General features: G+C 42.1%; 1 protein-coding gene across 26 annotated transcripts in view; it reads left to right on the plus strand.

The window, feature by feature from the left end:
• The window catches only part of MICAL3 (microtubule associated monooxygenase, calponin and LIM domain containing 3), a 176210-nt gene that overhangs the window by 57150 nt on the left and 103330 nt on the right, over positions 1-15730 (plus strand). For 25 of the 26 annotated variants that reach the window (XM_068660214.1, XM_068660266.1, XM_068660224.1 and 22 more), the window contains exon 2: positions 11332-11707. In XM_068660214.1, coding sequence (XP_068516315.1) covers positions 11444-11707 — 264 coding nt within the window. In that variant the 5' untranslated portion in view covers positions 11332-11443. Of the gene's footprint in view, positions 1-1916; positions 2023-11331; positions 11708-15730 lie in introns of those variants that run through there. The other variant, XM_068660235.1, reaches the window with a different exon arrangement.

The raw sequence follows: 15730 nt of genomic DNA on the forward strand, positions 1-15730 counted from the left end.
AGGGAGTGGGGGCTGTTCGTGTTCTTTAAGGGTGCGGGGCTGTGGTGATACTCTCTTGGGACTGGCTTGATCTTTATATTGATATTCTGTATAAAGAACTCGAGCATATAGGATAGAAATGAAGTTAAGGAATTGTCAGGAAAGGGGTGTGCTGTGCAGTGCTCATCCTGTTGTGCAATATCCCTGTGGGAACTCACCGAGCCACATGCTCATTACAGCTATAGCCCTTCATAAGATGGCACGCACCCCTTACAAAAACTCCCTAGAAAATAGCCAAAAAACCAACTCCTCCCACCCCAAACATAACAACCCTGCGGTCCTGCTTGGGAGGCAGGCAGGCAGGTGCACACATGGGGAAGGATGAGGGAGCGGGCGGGTCCGTAGATTCCAGCAGTGGCTTCTGACCTAATGGGGAACAAATTCTTTACATTACTGAGTCTTTAAATGAGACAAAAGCAAGCTTTCTTAATAGCAGCATGTACTTCTGCTAAACTAATGGTAAATATATAAATACTGCTTAGTTGCTCGTTTGTGTTAGACAGCAGGGAGAGTGGTTTCCAGATGCCGAAAGCCGCAGGTTGCTGTGTCTGGGGAGGAACTTGCAGCTAACCTTGTGGTAGCAGCACAGGATCACTGGAGGGATTTCTAGGAAAGCGGCCGCTGCCGCAGCGAAGCTCTGCCACCGCTGCTGGCCAGTGCAGGTTTGCAGAGGCGTGCTGTGCTGCAAGTCTGTGCTAGCTGACTGAGCCCGAGGGCAGCGGATGAATGAAGCTGAAGGAAGTATCTCTTAATTTCAGGCTTTTTCTTCTTAAAGCTACCTCGTCGGTCTGATGCTGAAGTCATTACCTGCCCTCAGGTAAGCCAGCTACAGCCTCTTGGTATTTCTATTGGAGAGAGTCATAGCTGTTACCTTTAGTCCCTCTTGTCCCTTCTTGCTGCATTTAAAAGCAATTTGAAAAAAGGCCAGTCTGGCTAGTGCTCAAATACCAGATGGAGGATGATGTTATGAAATGAGGAATTATGGAAATTATTCAGTTTGAGCCCAAGGTCTAGAACTGAATCATCGTGCCAGTGGAGATCCTGGAATGCTTCATAAGACAAATTCCAGCCCACAAACAGCAGAGTGCATGAAGAGGTGCATTAGGGCTGTCAAACCACGGTGGACAGAAGTTGTTTCACAGTAGGTAGTTCTCTGTCACCTATAAAGGCAGGCTGCTAAAGGGGCACGTGTCAATATCTTGCACAAGAGGTAATTGTGGGTGTCTTAATGGGGGCTCTCAGGCTTGCATTAAGTAAAGAGTGCTCATGCCCTCTCATATCGCTGCGAGATAGCTGGGAAGTTCAGCTCAGGATGTCTGCCTCAGACCCCCAGGTATCCTTGCAGAGGAATGGCCTTCATCCAGAGAAGGACGGAATTAAAAAGACGACAGAAAAGTCCTTGAGGATGAAAGGCAAATAGAGAAGCTTTCATGTGTGCTCACTACTAGGAACAAATTCTGCTGAATGGCATCCTTGCACTTAGATTGGATTAAATCTCTGACTAGTTCATACCAAGTCTTTTCATGTCCCCACCAGTGCAGCTGTATTTGAGCAGACTAGTACTGTCTGCCTCTGGAAATGATGACTGCCATCTTATTTCAGAAACCGTGCTTGCCAAGGCCTCGGGGAGAGGAGAGCAAATCACCAAACCGCCTCCACCTCTTCCCTCTGTAACTGATTTCCTAACAGATTTTCATCTGCTCTAGGCATTGAGCTTGGCACTGTCTTTGCTGAGGGAGGCATCTCTCGTGTGTTTGGAGGCTTGGGGGGAATCACTCTGGCCAGTTGAAACGGGTTCAGCATTTACGGAGAGTCAGATGTCCAGCCAAGTGGGGAACATGCTGCCTGCTTGCTATTTTTAAGCTATGTAACAGTATGTGCAAATGATACTTACGTCCAGAGTAAAAAGTTCGACGTTACGGGTTTTGGTTTTTGCTGTACTTGGAACTCCACCTATAACGGGGATTACCTTGAAAAGTTTTGGTATGTCTTATTGCATGAGAAAATAATAGTTTAGTCAAAATGTCAAACTGGTTTTTGCATACAGTGTATTTCTGTCTCCTGGTAAAAGCTTTCCTGTTAGCTATGAGGTAAATGAATGATGGGAAGCATTAGACACAGGATTGTGCAATAGAGAGTTTTCATTAAGCTGCTAGATCGGAGCAGTTGTTGACAGGCTTGTAGTGAAGTTTATTAGTTGATATGGGTTGGGATTTGTTTGATTTCATTAATATTAATGTTTATTGTTCTCGTTAAAGATCATGGTGTTTACCAGAGTGCAAAGGGTTGGGCGTTCTTGCCTTTAGAAGGGGAAAGGTTTACATGGCTAGGGTAATCAAGGATTAATACTAAACGAAGTTTAAGATACTGTCCAATCAAGAGCTCCAAGGTGCACGTACAGTAAGAAAATACTTTGAGAAAAGGGTAGGATTACATTTTTTTTTCTTGTCTATGGGAATTCAGCCTGGGACAGATTATAGAAAATGTTTGGGGTACCTGTAGAAGAGAGCTGAGTGGAAAGATCTAATTTCTGAAATAAAAGTGATGGGATTATTGCGTATGAGCATGGTTTTCTTCCTGTGGGCTAATGAATCGGGCTCTAGCATTGTCTGTTGAACGTGTTCAGTGTGTTCCCTGTTATCCAGAAGCCCCATGCCCTCAGAGTCTGGACAAGTAAGTCCCGTCATGAGAACAGGCGTAGCTCCGTGTTGCATCAACTGGGCATTCCCAAGGACATTCGGAACTTACTGGGAACCAGTCTCTTCCCAGTTCCCTTCCAGTCCTGCTTTGTGGCTCGTTCAGGCCGCTCAGTCAGTACTGCTGTTGCCGAGGTGTGTGACTCTCTGCTTTTGCAAACCGAAATGGAATTGCCTGTTAGTATATTATGGTCTAATCTGGTGTCTAAAGTGCAAGGACAAAGCAAGCCTGTGGAGCGTCAAGAAAACAGCCTGCTGCACCTCCCCTAGGTTGAGTCCCTTGCCACTGCTGTTTCTGTTCGTAGATATGTGGACAAACTACACAGCACGTATTTTCGTGCACAACTTTTAAGGTGAAAGGTAAGGTAGGTGTGTAGTGATCTGGGCTACATGAGCAGGGGATGCGGATCAGTGGTTATAAGCATGCCATGGGATTTGCTTTGGCCGCAGTGAAATTTAGGGAGTCAGCCTGGCTGGTGGAGTTTGGGTTTGTCGGGGGCAGTGGCGGATCGAGGCACGTGATAGTTGGATGTATGGACAAGAAGTGACAAGTGAAAGCAAGTGACAAGTAGTGAGTGCGGTGCTGGTCCTGTTCTGCCTTGAGCCCTTGAGATGTTGCTCTTGGTTGGACCTTTGTGGTCAAGGGAAAGGAGGCAGTGGTTCTGGAGAGCTGGGGTTAAGGTCCAGTTCCTTAGGCGTTTTTTGAGCTCTGTGTATATTTTACCTCGCAATTATAAAGGCTAGGGTTGCACCCACGGGTTATAGCATGGTCCCAACCCTTCCTGGATTTTTCCTAGAATAAGCTTTGGGGTTTGTTTTGTTTTTAAAGTTCAACAGCCTCTAAATGAAGTGGTTTGTGGGTTGGAGTAATCTTTATGGCTCTTTTATTCAAATGTCTGTTTACTTAGGTTTCTTGGCTCCCAAAATGGTCTTGCAAGGTCTACATTAAGAAAAAAAATCTAAACTTTTTAAGTCATTCTGCTTTCCATATTCAGCATTCCTCCACATAAACAGGAGATAGATACATTAAATAATCCATCTGAAATGCTCTGTATGTGTACTCAACCTGTGGTGCCTTAGCTAGTTGTTGAGTGTGCGTGTACGATGGATTTATGAATCTTTTAATCCTGTTTCCTAATTCCTTTCTCCTCCACCACTTCCTTTGAGAAACTGCCTGCCTCTTTTCCACACCCATAATAGCTGAAAGTTGGAAGCGGCACAAATAAAACTTGCTTTTCCGTATACATTTTTAATGTCTGTAACTGGAGTATTTGTTCTTTGGTTTGCGAGAGTCTGGTATGTACCAAACCACTGGGGAGCGAGCCTTGGAGTTAAAAATCCAGGCATCCACCTGCCTTGATTAGAATAAATGCTGACACAAATGAATTTTTTAGTTTCTTTCTGAGCTGCTAAGGTGTCTCTCAGTGACCTAAACAAAGGAGGCTTTCGTAAGTTGGACCACGAGGTTCTTTGCAATTAATAATCTTTACTGGCCTGTATAAGGCAGAATTAGAAGATAAAAGGAAGAACTGAAGCACATAGGTGGAGACAAGTGTCTATAATAGTAGGCATAAGCTTTCTGTAGTTCAAACATGCACTGTATCTCTCTCTCTATATATAATCTATATAATCTCCAGGCTCTATCTGTTCCACTGTGTTGTGGGGTAGCTTGTGTTGATCAAAGTGCTGGTAGAACCTAAAAACCTCCGAGGACTTGGATCACTGGGCTGCAGAAGAGGTCATTACCGTGTGTTTTGTAGCCTCCAGTCTTCCTTCTGCTCAAACTTTCTAATTGGGTCAGAACAATGCTCCTGTTCTCTCATGTTCAGCAAAGCTTTTCTGAAAACCTCTTTTCCTACTGTCGTACAATGTTGGCTCAGAAAGATGAAAATCTGTATCCTGTACGATGTCAAAAGCTTTTATGTCTGGCTGTGCTAAGCTGACTGATTTGCTTTTTCCCCATGTGGAGTCTTAGAAGTAAAGTTTTGTGAAAGTGTCATTCTAGTCATTTCTTAGAGGCCTTTTTTGTGTAGGAGCTTTTCCTCAGATGGCATTTGAAGAACTCCAGGGAGGAAGTCCAGCTTGCAAAACTAGGTAGGACTAACTTCAGGATGGGTTTCCTTGTTGAAAGGTAACATCAAGAACGGCTTCAAAGTACTTCAAATGAGGGAATGACGTTCAATCTCCTTGTGAAGCAGTGGAGTAGGAAGCCTCCAGGTGGTTCAGCCCTGTAGTGAAGTCACGTTCACCTAGTGCAAAGCCATGGCACGCAGCACAGAAGCTGGGTTTGTGTTGCTCATCAGAAAATGCCGGCGGTCTGCCTGCCTGCGGGGTGGGGTATGGTCTTCATGGGAATGGTTTTAGGGCTCCCTATATTGAAACACAAGGATTTGTGATTTGAGGGTTTGTCCCAACAATTTGTGGGAGATCCATGGATTTTACTACTCAGGTAACGAGTGAAGCCTTCACTGTCATGTGTCTTTGGCTTTGGGAGGCTAGGAAATTACAATTTGCTCTCATGGGCTTAGCGAAGTGTTGGTGCCTAAGGCTTCTGAGGCAGTTGTTCACAAGGGAAGGGTGGCAAGCTGTGAGATAGGGGTGAGTCTCTTGGCAAGGGAAGCATCCTCCGGTATTTACTGTGATAAAATCTGGGAGGAGGTGGAGGCAAAAGCTGGCACGGTGTTGTAGTGGGTGCACCAAGGGTGAGTCTTCGTGCAGGAAGATGAACTCGTGTCCTGGAAGCGCGTGGTGCCCTTTCTACCAGAGCAGGAGGCTCGTCACAGAGCACCTCGTTGCCGTACGGTCTGTGCAACAGTGACGATGATGTGTAGCTGCCTGCCTTCAGCGCTCTCTCACATTAGTGTTTAAGATGGTCTGTGCCAGGAAGAATTTCAGGAGGCTTTGTAGCCTCATGGATTTCACCATGCAGGTAATGAACGAGGCCTTTGCTGCCGTGAGGTTTTGGGAGGCTTGTAAAGGGAAGCGTTGCGTGATGTGTGCTAATGTTCCAAAAAGTTTGTCGTGACAGTTTTGATTCCAGTGAGAAGTGCTACTGTTTGCTGATAAAGGCGTGTTTTCTGCTTTGAGAAATGTGTGGGTTTTTTTGCTGTGCATGTAGGGTTACTGTGCAGTTCTTCACAGCATGGTGACAGCTCCAAGATGTGTCCCCAGCTTCTCAGTCACAGTTGATGAGTACCTTCTAGGTGAGAAGGGATCACTGCATCAGTTACTGCTGCCCCCAGATTGAAGATTTGTGCTCTGAGGGATCTCTCTGGTACGTGGCTGTGTCACAGGTGTATTCAGGGAGTTAAGCTAGTCCGTCCTGAAGCTGGTCTTACAATTTGACAGCCATCCGGAAGGCCTACTGTTCCCTTACCCATCCTATAAGGGGGCAGTTACCTCTTCCTCTTCCATGTTGTCATTTCTTTGTCTTTGTTCTTTCATTTGGCTTGGAGTATTTGGTTAAGCACCCTGTCTGATTCAAAGAAACTGGCTAAAATGGTCAATGGCATATAGGACTTCCACTACCTAAGCTAAGCAGCTTTCCCCAAACACCAGAAGGAAAATCCTAGGTAGAACTTTTGGGAACATTGGTTCTTATCAAATTGAGGAGAGAAGACAGCTGATCTGTTTCTTGGCCTCCTTTTTTTTTTTTTTTTTTTTTTTTTTTACTGTTGGTGTTCATTCAGTGTAAGGACTGTGATTTGATCAAAGAGAAGTGTATGACAGAGCAACAGAATATGTTTGCTGAATTCATGTAAATAAAAGGTTTCGTTTTGTAGGTCTAATGTTGTCGGTAAACATCTTATGGCACTGAAGAATGGGTTAGTAAAGAACGATCTACATATTTTTATTCAGTACCTTCATATAAAATTGGGAACCAAGTATCTGTAGCTGCCACTGTATTTGTTTCCATGTTCTTGGATGTCATTGTATTTCTTTTCAAATCATCACTGGACTGTTTTCTCCATGTGACAATTCTGTGTGACCTGTTTGTACATATGCCTTGATCTTCTTATTAAGAATGGGTTCTTGTATTTGCAACAAGTTCATATCTGATTTCTCCTTCTCCTACTCCTGCTCTGGCTTGATGAGATGAGGAAGGAAACAGATGGAGACCCGACTGATCCACCCCGTTGTGGTGGGCAGAAGCCTACCAAATCAGGCTTGATAAGTGTATTAAACACAAACATTTATTGCCCAGTGTATTTTCTGGAATGTCAAATTTTATGAATGAGAGCAAATCAAAATACCATCTTAAAACTGTACTGACTTTCCTTTTTACCATCTGGCATAAAAGGGGAAGCCACAAACAATGGCAGCCCCGCCCTTTTGTCCTCCTGCTTTCTCATTTCTTGTCTGCATAATATGGAGCTAAAATAATTATAATTGCTTTTTTTCTTTTTTTTCAGCTTTTCTTGTCAAAAGTGTCCTCTTTTTGCCATCTGTTCCACAGCCTTGCAGCCACCCTAAACCTGCACTTTTTGATATCTGTGATGACTTAGAATGTGATGAAAATATTGTAGCAAAGGCCATTTCTTTAGCTTTAGCTAAAAGTAAAAATAAATCCTGGAAATGGAAACAGAGCTTTTTCATTTGTTGGAATAAGGACTTTCTTTAGTGTGGTTTCCTATAGAAGGGAAGCTTATGGGATTGAGTTGTTCGTCCATCTGCTTTTCAGTTCATCCTTAATAACTTTGGAACGATTTCATCCAGAGTTGACAAGGAATAAAAGTCTTGAAGGTGATTGATTTCCTACAAGAAAACTGGTGGCTGGGTGGAGGAGTGGGACAAAAATAGGTGTCCCCACTGCCTGCAGCATAAGCTTAACAATATAATCTGTTCTTAGGCTTTTGCTAGCCAAGTTGCAAGTGCGTGCTGGCTGCGGTGCTACAGTAAGCTCAGAGTTTCCAGAGCGTGTTACTGAGCCTTGCTTAGGCAGAAGGTGAGGGGCCGTGAAGGGGAGGCAAGGACATGGAAAGTGGCTGGGCGATGGGAAATATTATGGAAAGGATGAGATCAATGGGCACTGGGGCTGTTGGAGCCACTGGTAGTTTCATGGTTGAAGGACCAACTTGCCTTTCAGTTTCGTACAGTACCACGCTTTGTTGATCACTGCCTCCTCAGAGCTTTGTGTGTCGAGCGTGCATCCGCAGCATTTGCCCAGCCGTGAAACAACCAGAATATAAGAAAGTACCTGCATGGTGCTCACAGAAACTCAGCACTCAGAGTTGGGTCTGGGCAGTTACTTTGGCAAATGTTTCATCCGCTTGAAATGCTGTTTTGAGCTGGACAGAACAATCTGTGAATTTAGATGGAATTAAGTCAGTAGTTACAGCTGGAAAAAATGGAGGAGAATGCTGGAAAATACATTCCCATGCTAAAATATTTTACCTTTCCAGGACTAAGTCATTAGTTAAATGAGCACTTTTAACAAAATCTGGATTGAAAGTGTAGGGAGGTGATTTCTACAATGGCGCCGTATTTGTCTGGAGTATAGGAGCCCTGGATTTGCAGGAATTTGCCTGTGTACACCCAAAATCACCACGTGTATCACTTGCAAAATCCCTTCCTGTTTCTGCTATCTGACAGAAGGAGGGGGTGAGCTTTGCAGGCACTGGACTGGACTTTCACATACATGCGTTTGGTAAAATATTCATATTCGTGCATCTGTGGTGACTGTGGGAAGGGGAAGGAAGCAGCACCTGGAACTATTCATTGATTCTGCTTTTCGTTGGGTTCCTTTGTCCTGGGCAAGAGCTGGAGATCCTGAGCGTACTTGCAGTCATGAGTCAGTGACAACCTCTTGCTATTATTGTAAATAGCAACATGAACACTGCTCTTGCATGTGTTTTTTCACGGGCTTTGTCTTTCTCTCCCGACGCTTCAGCCAAGGAATTCACAGAGCTTCTGAGTCAGCAATCAGCTGCCTCGAGACAAAACATGCAGGATACTGCAGGCTTGCAGAAGAGCCAGCAGGGCATACAAATCCCCTGGAAACCTGGCAAATAATTCCTGCCTGCCCTTGCTTTGCCTCCTGTAATTTCCATGCTCTCTAACGTATTGCTCATAGGTTCCAAGGATTTGGGTGTTTACGTCAGGAATGCGGCGTTTTGCGGAGTGAGTAATTGCATTGACTGAAGCCTCTGTGCTTCACCTGTGGGCATAACTGACTTCACAGCCGGCGTGAAATGGGATGCAGGCAGAACAGGGAAATTAAGGTGCCGCTCTGGTTGCACAGAACAAAATGACCTGCTTTGGCAGGTTTGTCTCCTGGCTGGGCGAGCCTTGGGCACGGAGCTCTCGGGCTGGATTGTAACGTGGAGGCCTCCCTGTGCAGCCAGGATCAGCTTCACTCTGCTGAAAGACAGCAGGAGCAAGAGCAAGAATTGAAACCAAAGCTGTCGTCACACCTGGAGGTCCCAGGAATGGACTGTGGCCCAACAGGCTGAAATTGCCACTCCGCCAAATTTAGGTCGTGTAACTCCTGTTGCTTATTCTTGGGAAGCATTGTGTCAGGCATCTGAAGCGCTGGTGGAAAGTGAGTGTTTGGGTGGCAGAGTGCAAGAGACGGGAAATACAACACAAAATAGTAGTCAACGTGAAACGTGGTGCTGGTGGTAACTGAGGCATGTGGCTTTAGATTGTGGGTATCTTGTTACATCTCCGTTACCAGATGCACTTGAATTACTCCTTCAACATAAGAGGAGATTTGTTGGCACTCTTCATAACATTTTTGAGAACTGAAGAGGAGATGCAGGCTTAAAGCACAGTGTCTTAGAGGACTGGAGCAGTTGCCCTGAGGTGCAAGCCTGGAGTACATTTCCAGCTTCACAACAGTGAAGATCAAAAAGAAGGAAAGGATTTCGTTCCATAACGCTTAGTGAGCAGTGCTGATGGGGACATGACTTCAGTATCAGGCAGTCAGAGAAACAGCTTTGTTTGTACCGAGTCCTCTAGGGCAGTTGACCTAATAAAATCAGAATCACTTTCTCTGGTATAACCCATTGTTATCCTGTGACTTTTGCAGGAATTTTTATTTTGAATAATGAACAGTTTGGGGATGTTTGTAAAGGCTTCCAGGTCTCCTTTGCTATTTCTAAACTGAAGCAATAAATACCGTGTTAGCTTGGAAAACAGGAGTGCCCACATAAACTGCTGCAGAGCTGACAAACCAGAGGGGAAGAGACATGAGCTGTACTGTTTGACTTGGCTTCCTGTCTGCTGGAAGCAGGAAAAGAGCTGGTGAGAATCTAAAAGGTTTTATCCAAGTTCACATATTTCCTTTTTCACCTTAATACCCTTTGAAAAAAAAGAAAAAACAAAAAAAAAAAAAGGAGAAAAAGCACCTCAGAAATGTTTTCACATTCATAGTTCCAGGGGAGGGTTCCCATGCTGCCCTCCCCTATCTGAAGATTAAACAGCAGTATTCTTTCTTAGAGGGCAGAGTAATTGTTTATATCTTAGATGTATGTATTTTTATATAAAAGGAAGAAAAAACTTTATTATATATAAAAGAAAGAGAGAGGAAAAAAGCTGTTCTTTAAACAAAATCTGCTGTTTGTGATCCAAACAATTCTGTACTTCTGAGAGATCCCACAAAAGCATCTAAGCTTAGCAGACCTGTTAGCATACTTCATCTGCTGAGGATACCAGCTACCACCTGAAAGATGGTAGGGATCTGCATATCAAAAGAAGTTGAAAACCACAAAACTGAGGAAATAGTCTGAGAATTCCCCACAGAAAATGCAGCAGGCAGTTTGCTTTTAGGCTGCTTGCTTACTGAGACGGGAATATACCCACAGACTCTAAGTGAGGCAGGTGTTTATACTGCTTGATGCAATGCAGGTGGGCATTTTTTTTCAGTCTTGACATCTTTTCTTAAGCGTTTGATTGCTGTTAGGTCTCACTTCTTTCTAGGATTGCAGCAGCCGTCATTGTATTTGTCATGTCAGTGTACAAAAACACTGCAAGCACTCCCAAACAGAAATATCAGTTTGCGATATGCCATTCTGTTTCCTCTTCTTTTTATCATGGGTAAGGACACGTTGTTTTTGAAGGAGAGGACCAAACCTTCTTTTACTGAGGGAAATCTAACTCCTAAAATACTTGGGGGTAGTCGTGTTTTCAAGAGCAGCATGTACCCATTGCTGTGGTATTAACACAGTGATCTTGTTATCACTATCACTGCTACATTAATAAGTCTCTAGCTTTTGTTTCAAAACTTCTGTCTGCTTCCAAAGATATGTAACATCTGCCTGTTGACTTGTAACTTCTCTGCTGTTTATATGAAGCAAGAGCTTTGATAATACTATTCAGGTGTACTGGCTCAGGTAAAGTGTTCGGTGATTTAACAGAGAAGAGATGTGTCACTGCCTGAAGAGAGCCTTGGTGGGCTTTGGAAGGCCATACTTCAGTCAGCTCAGGCAAGACTCCTTGGGGTATGATTGATCAGTTGACTCATTTAGGACTTCCTTCATTAGGTACTGAGAATCTGGGCTCTTAGGTTAGTAGGCACAGACATCATTTTGGAAAGAAAAAAAAAAAAAAAAGCAAAGAGCAAACTCAGTTACATTTTCTTCTTTTTATTTCACAGGTTGATAATGCTCGTAAGCCAGAGGTGAAAGTGTCTCAGCAGAGCAACACTGGGAAATCTGGCAGACTGGAAGAGAACAGCTGCCCCCCAGGGCAGCTGCCACGTGTGAAGCATGGAGGAAAGTAAGAACGAGAAGGTGAACCAGGCTCATGTTCTCTTCGACAGATTTGTCCAGGCTTCAACATGCAAAGGGACTCTCAAGGCTTTCCAGGAGCTCTGTGACTACCTAGAACTAAAGCCCAAGGACTATCGTTCTTTCTATCACAAACTCAAGTCCAAGCTAAATTACTGGAAAGCCAAAGCCTTGTGGGCCAAATTGGATAAGAGGGGCAGCCATAAGGACTATAAGAAGGGGAAAGCATGCGCCAACACAAAGGTAAGGAAAGTGATCCTCTGTGGAGATGTATTTATGGGAGTCAAAATGTGTTTCATGTTTTTTGTGGCATCAATACTATAAGAGAGATTGACTTATAAAATCTTCCTTTGTAGGCTTGTATCTTGGTAGTTGTTTTTTGTTTGTTTGTTTTTGTTTGGCTGTGTTTTAAACTAGATAATAACCGGGTTGTGAAATTTTCTGTTGGGGTTTAGGTACAAAATACGTATGTCTGGATTTTTTTGAAGTGCATCCCTTTTAATTTCAAAAAGTCTCATGTCTCTTGATAGAGACATGCCTGCCAAATTGGCAAAATGTTCAATTTGGCATGATTTAGGAAGCAATTGCTTGAATTTCAGAGAAAAAAAACAAAACCACAACGTGGAAACCATACCGATTCCTTTTAAAAGATTGGTATGTGTGGTATTTACTGTAAGGGATTTCTGCTTTCATACACCTCTTCTGATTTATTTTACCTCGATTGCTGTGAGCTGGTATTTGTGCTACATACACCCTTGTTTGATGCTACAGTCTGAGCTTACTTTGTTACTGAAAGACATTTCTTCCTATCATTAAAAATGTTTATGGAGTAAGTTATTTTTGCAAGTAATCATACACTTCTTTAAAAAAAAAAAAAGAAAGATAGTGTGGAATACAACAAAATTAGAACAGGATTCTATTCTTCTTCACTGAAGTTAATATACAAGAGAAAGAAAAGCATCTATTAACTTTTTTGGAAAAAGAGATATCTTAATTGATAGGAGAAATTAATGATTAATTCACCTAGTAGAGTACTGAGGGGGAAATAATCCTGTTCATGATATAGTCAGTTGTTTCAGATATGAGGACTGAAGTTTGATTTCCAACTAAATATTAGAAAGTTATTTCCTTGATTGTTTCGCTTTCCATTTACCATTTTCATATAGATGGTGAAATTTATAATTAAGTGCTAAACTAACACTTGTATAAATCACTGATGGACCAAGATCCATTTATCCTAGCTGTTGTGGAAATAAAAAAAAAAGTTTACAATTGTTACTTCAGATTATAGGTAGCAGATGCATATAGATCAACTTGGAAAACAATGAAACAATCAGGCGGTGTTGGTCATCATTCACACTGAGCTGGTTCCTTCTAGAGGAAGGGGAGGGCAAGGAGAAGAGAGAAAGCAAAGGAGAACAAGGAGGGGAGGCAGGTCATATTTGCCAGTGTTTCTGAGAAGCCTTTGGTGAGATGCTCAGTAGAAATGCAGGTAAAAAGGGTGGCACCTGTCTGCTCCAACCCAGAAATATACAGGATGGTGAAGCTGGGATTCAAGTCATTTTGAGTAGTGAAATTAGGTAGCTGAGGTGAAATTTAGTTTAAAATAACATTTTATTTGTTAGTACATCTGAAATTTAATACATACCTGTGATGATAAATTCTTTTTGTATGGCATTAAACATAAACTTTGTTGAATATTTTTATATAAAGAAATGATGTGTGTGTATTATTTTTATATTTTTCATATATATTTCTGTTCATGACTTGTTTCCTACCCTAGTGGCATCTGCCATTAAAAGTTTGTATGTAATTCCTAAGAGATAATCACAACTATTCGAAGTAGAAGCATTCTGGGAACTGAATCATGTCTGATGTGATGTCTCCTACTTCACTTAGTTTTATTTTCCAAATTTTTAATGTAATTTACAAACCACTAATTAAAAATATAGAAACATAAGTGGTCATGTGGAAATGATAGAATTTTAAACAAGGCTTAAGATTTTACCCATGTTATTAGAACAGATACCGATCATTTCTTTAGTAAAATTGGCTCCTATGTATTTCAACATATACCAGTTCTGAAGATCTCCTCCTCTGCAGCTTAGTTCCCACTTGCCTATTTATAAGGTGTGCCATGACCAAAGTTGGGCACTTTGTGCATCACGTGGCTGGTGTCCCGGTTAACCAGAATTCAGATAACTGGGGGTATAGTTCATGAAGGCAAGATTTGCATGTGATGCTTTGTTCAAGTGTAAATATTTGCAAACATTTACACTAGTCCCTTTATTCGTTTAGCCTGAGCACCTCAAAAGACAACAGGAAGATGATTCTCCGTTCATGGACTTCTTTCTCTTTGTTGGTTATGCAGAGAATACAGAATTTCAGTTTGCCTTTTATGTTATATTACCATGGTGTTGTTACAGGCAACTAAATATAATTTATCTGAAGGATCTTGAGCAGGATGTGTTTGTGAAGGGTGAGATTGCTTTAGCACTCCACAACAGTTGTTTGGAGTAATCGTGGGGAAAGGGAAGGAGGAGCCGCAAGAACTGCCTTCGTTGACCCGGCTGTGCTTGGCATCTCTTGTGCTTACTGCTGCCTGTGAAAGAACCACAACTTAGGTTTCTGTGAGGGATCAGAAACTGGAGGAGTCACAAGAGGTGGAAAAGGGAACAGAATATTTTCTTCTGATTTTAATCAGCCCTAAAACTTGCTGTGTTTTGTTACAGCATTTTTTAAAACAAGGTGGCAAACTTGGCCATGAATGGCTTTGCTGAGTATCGTGTATTTTATATCCACAACAGCTGGAGTCCTAAACATAAACTGGATATTAACCACATCCTTGTGTATGGGAAAAAAAAAAAAAAAAAGCTTGTAGAAAAAAATGGTCTTTAAATTTCTGTGACAAAATTACAGGTAATGAGTTTTTAATTTGATTACGTAGACCTGAGCTTGAATAGCTTGATTTTAGTATAATTCATTTTGTGTTGTGTTCTCCATTGTAACTATTTTATACTGGGCAAGTTATCAAAGAGTAGAATTCGCCCATCTCATTGTGGTTGTGCTGTTTATTGAATGCAATCTCTTTGAAGGTTTTAGTTGTTTGAGCCAAATTATTACACGGTTAAATATGACACACTCAGCTAATTTTCTTACAAGTTTCAAAAACAAAATTAAGTGGTGTTGGGTACTTAACCCACAGTATTGAACTGGAAGAATACACTAGATGTTAGCTGATTGTCTCTTTTGAGAAATTCTGAATCGGACACGTGTTCAATATTCAAGTCTAATTTGGAGTCACATTGCTAATAGTGCAGTGGTTGGGCTGCCTTTTTTACATATGCCTTCACGTTCCCAAAGCTACTAAATAAATAGTGCTGTTATCCTTCCCTTCCCTTTTCTCTAGACTTGGATCTCTGCCCTTAGGTTTGTATGACCTCTGACAGGATACAGCAGCCCTGTCAGAATCTGCATGTCAGTTGTTAATTCTTTACTGCTGCAACCTGAACTGTTTTATTATCATTTAGGCTTTGTATTTGTCGTTTCATGTAATTTGCAGGATATACATCCCAGCAAATAACAGGTTAAAATGTAAAAATTGGCATATGAAGACTGTTAGAGAACAAAGATCATTGTTTTGGGATAGGCTGTTTAATCAGGAGGTTAGACTCTGAGTACGTTTTAGCATCTTTAAGAATTTCTCAAAGAGCCTTCTTGTCCAGCTGTAAGGGCGCATAAGGATCTGGAAAATACTCATATGACAGCAGAAGTCTCTACTTTGATGGCTTTTTACTTGGTGTGTCTGATTTATACTCAATAGAAAAAAAAAATACAAAAATGGTACAACAAAGTGGACTGTCCTGTATTCATGTGAATATGCATAGATGTGCCAGCTTTCCCTGTGGACTTCAGTTTCCGTGGGTGAGAAGCGTCAGTTGACTGTCTTGGATTCTTAATATTTTGATGTATTCTTTTGCTTCCCAGGAAGTACTTCCAACACTAGATATGCAAGTATTTGACATTCTCAAGCCATGTATTAGCCTCTAGTAGTGTTTGTGAGCAGAGTGGAAAAGGATGTGAGGAGATGAAAGACAAAGGTTACGTTGAAGAAAATGTATTTTGATAAAAATGCTCTTGTGACGCAAAGTTCATATTTATATTATATTTGCTTACCTGGAGGTTCCTTTGCTGCAATAATAGCAGCACCAGCATACACCTACGTTGAGTGCTTTGCCTTGCCTGCTGTCTGTGCTACTCTAAATT

The sequence above is a fragment of the Anas acuta genome, chromosome 1 (genome assembly GCF_963932015.1).
Source record: "Anas acuta chromosome 1, bAnaAcu1.1, whole genome shotgun sequence".
Lineage (NCBI taxonomy): Eukaryota > Metazoa > Chordata > Aves > Anseriformes > Anatidae > Anas > Anas acuta.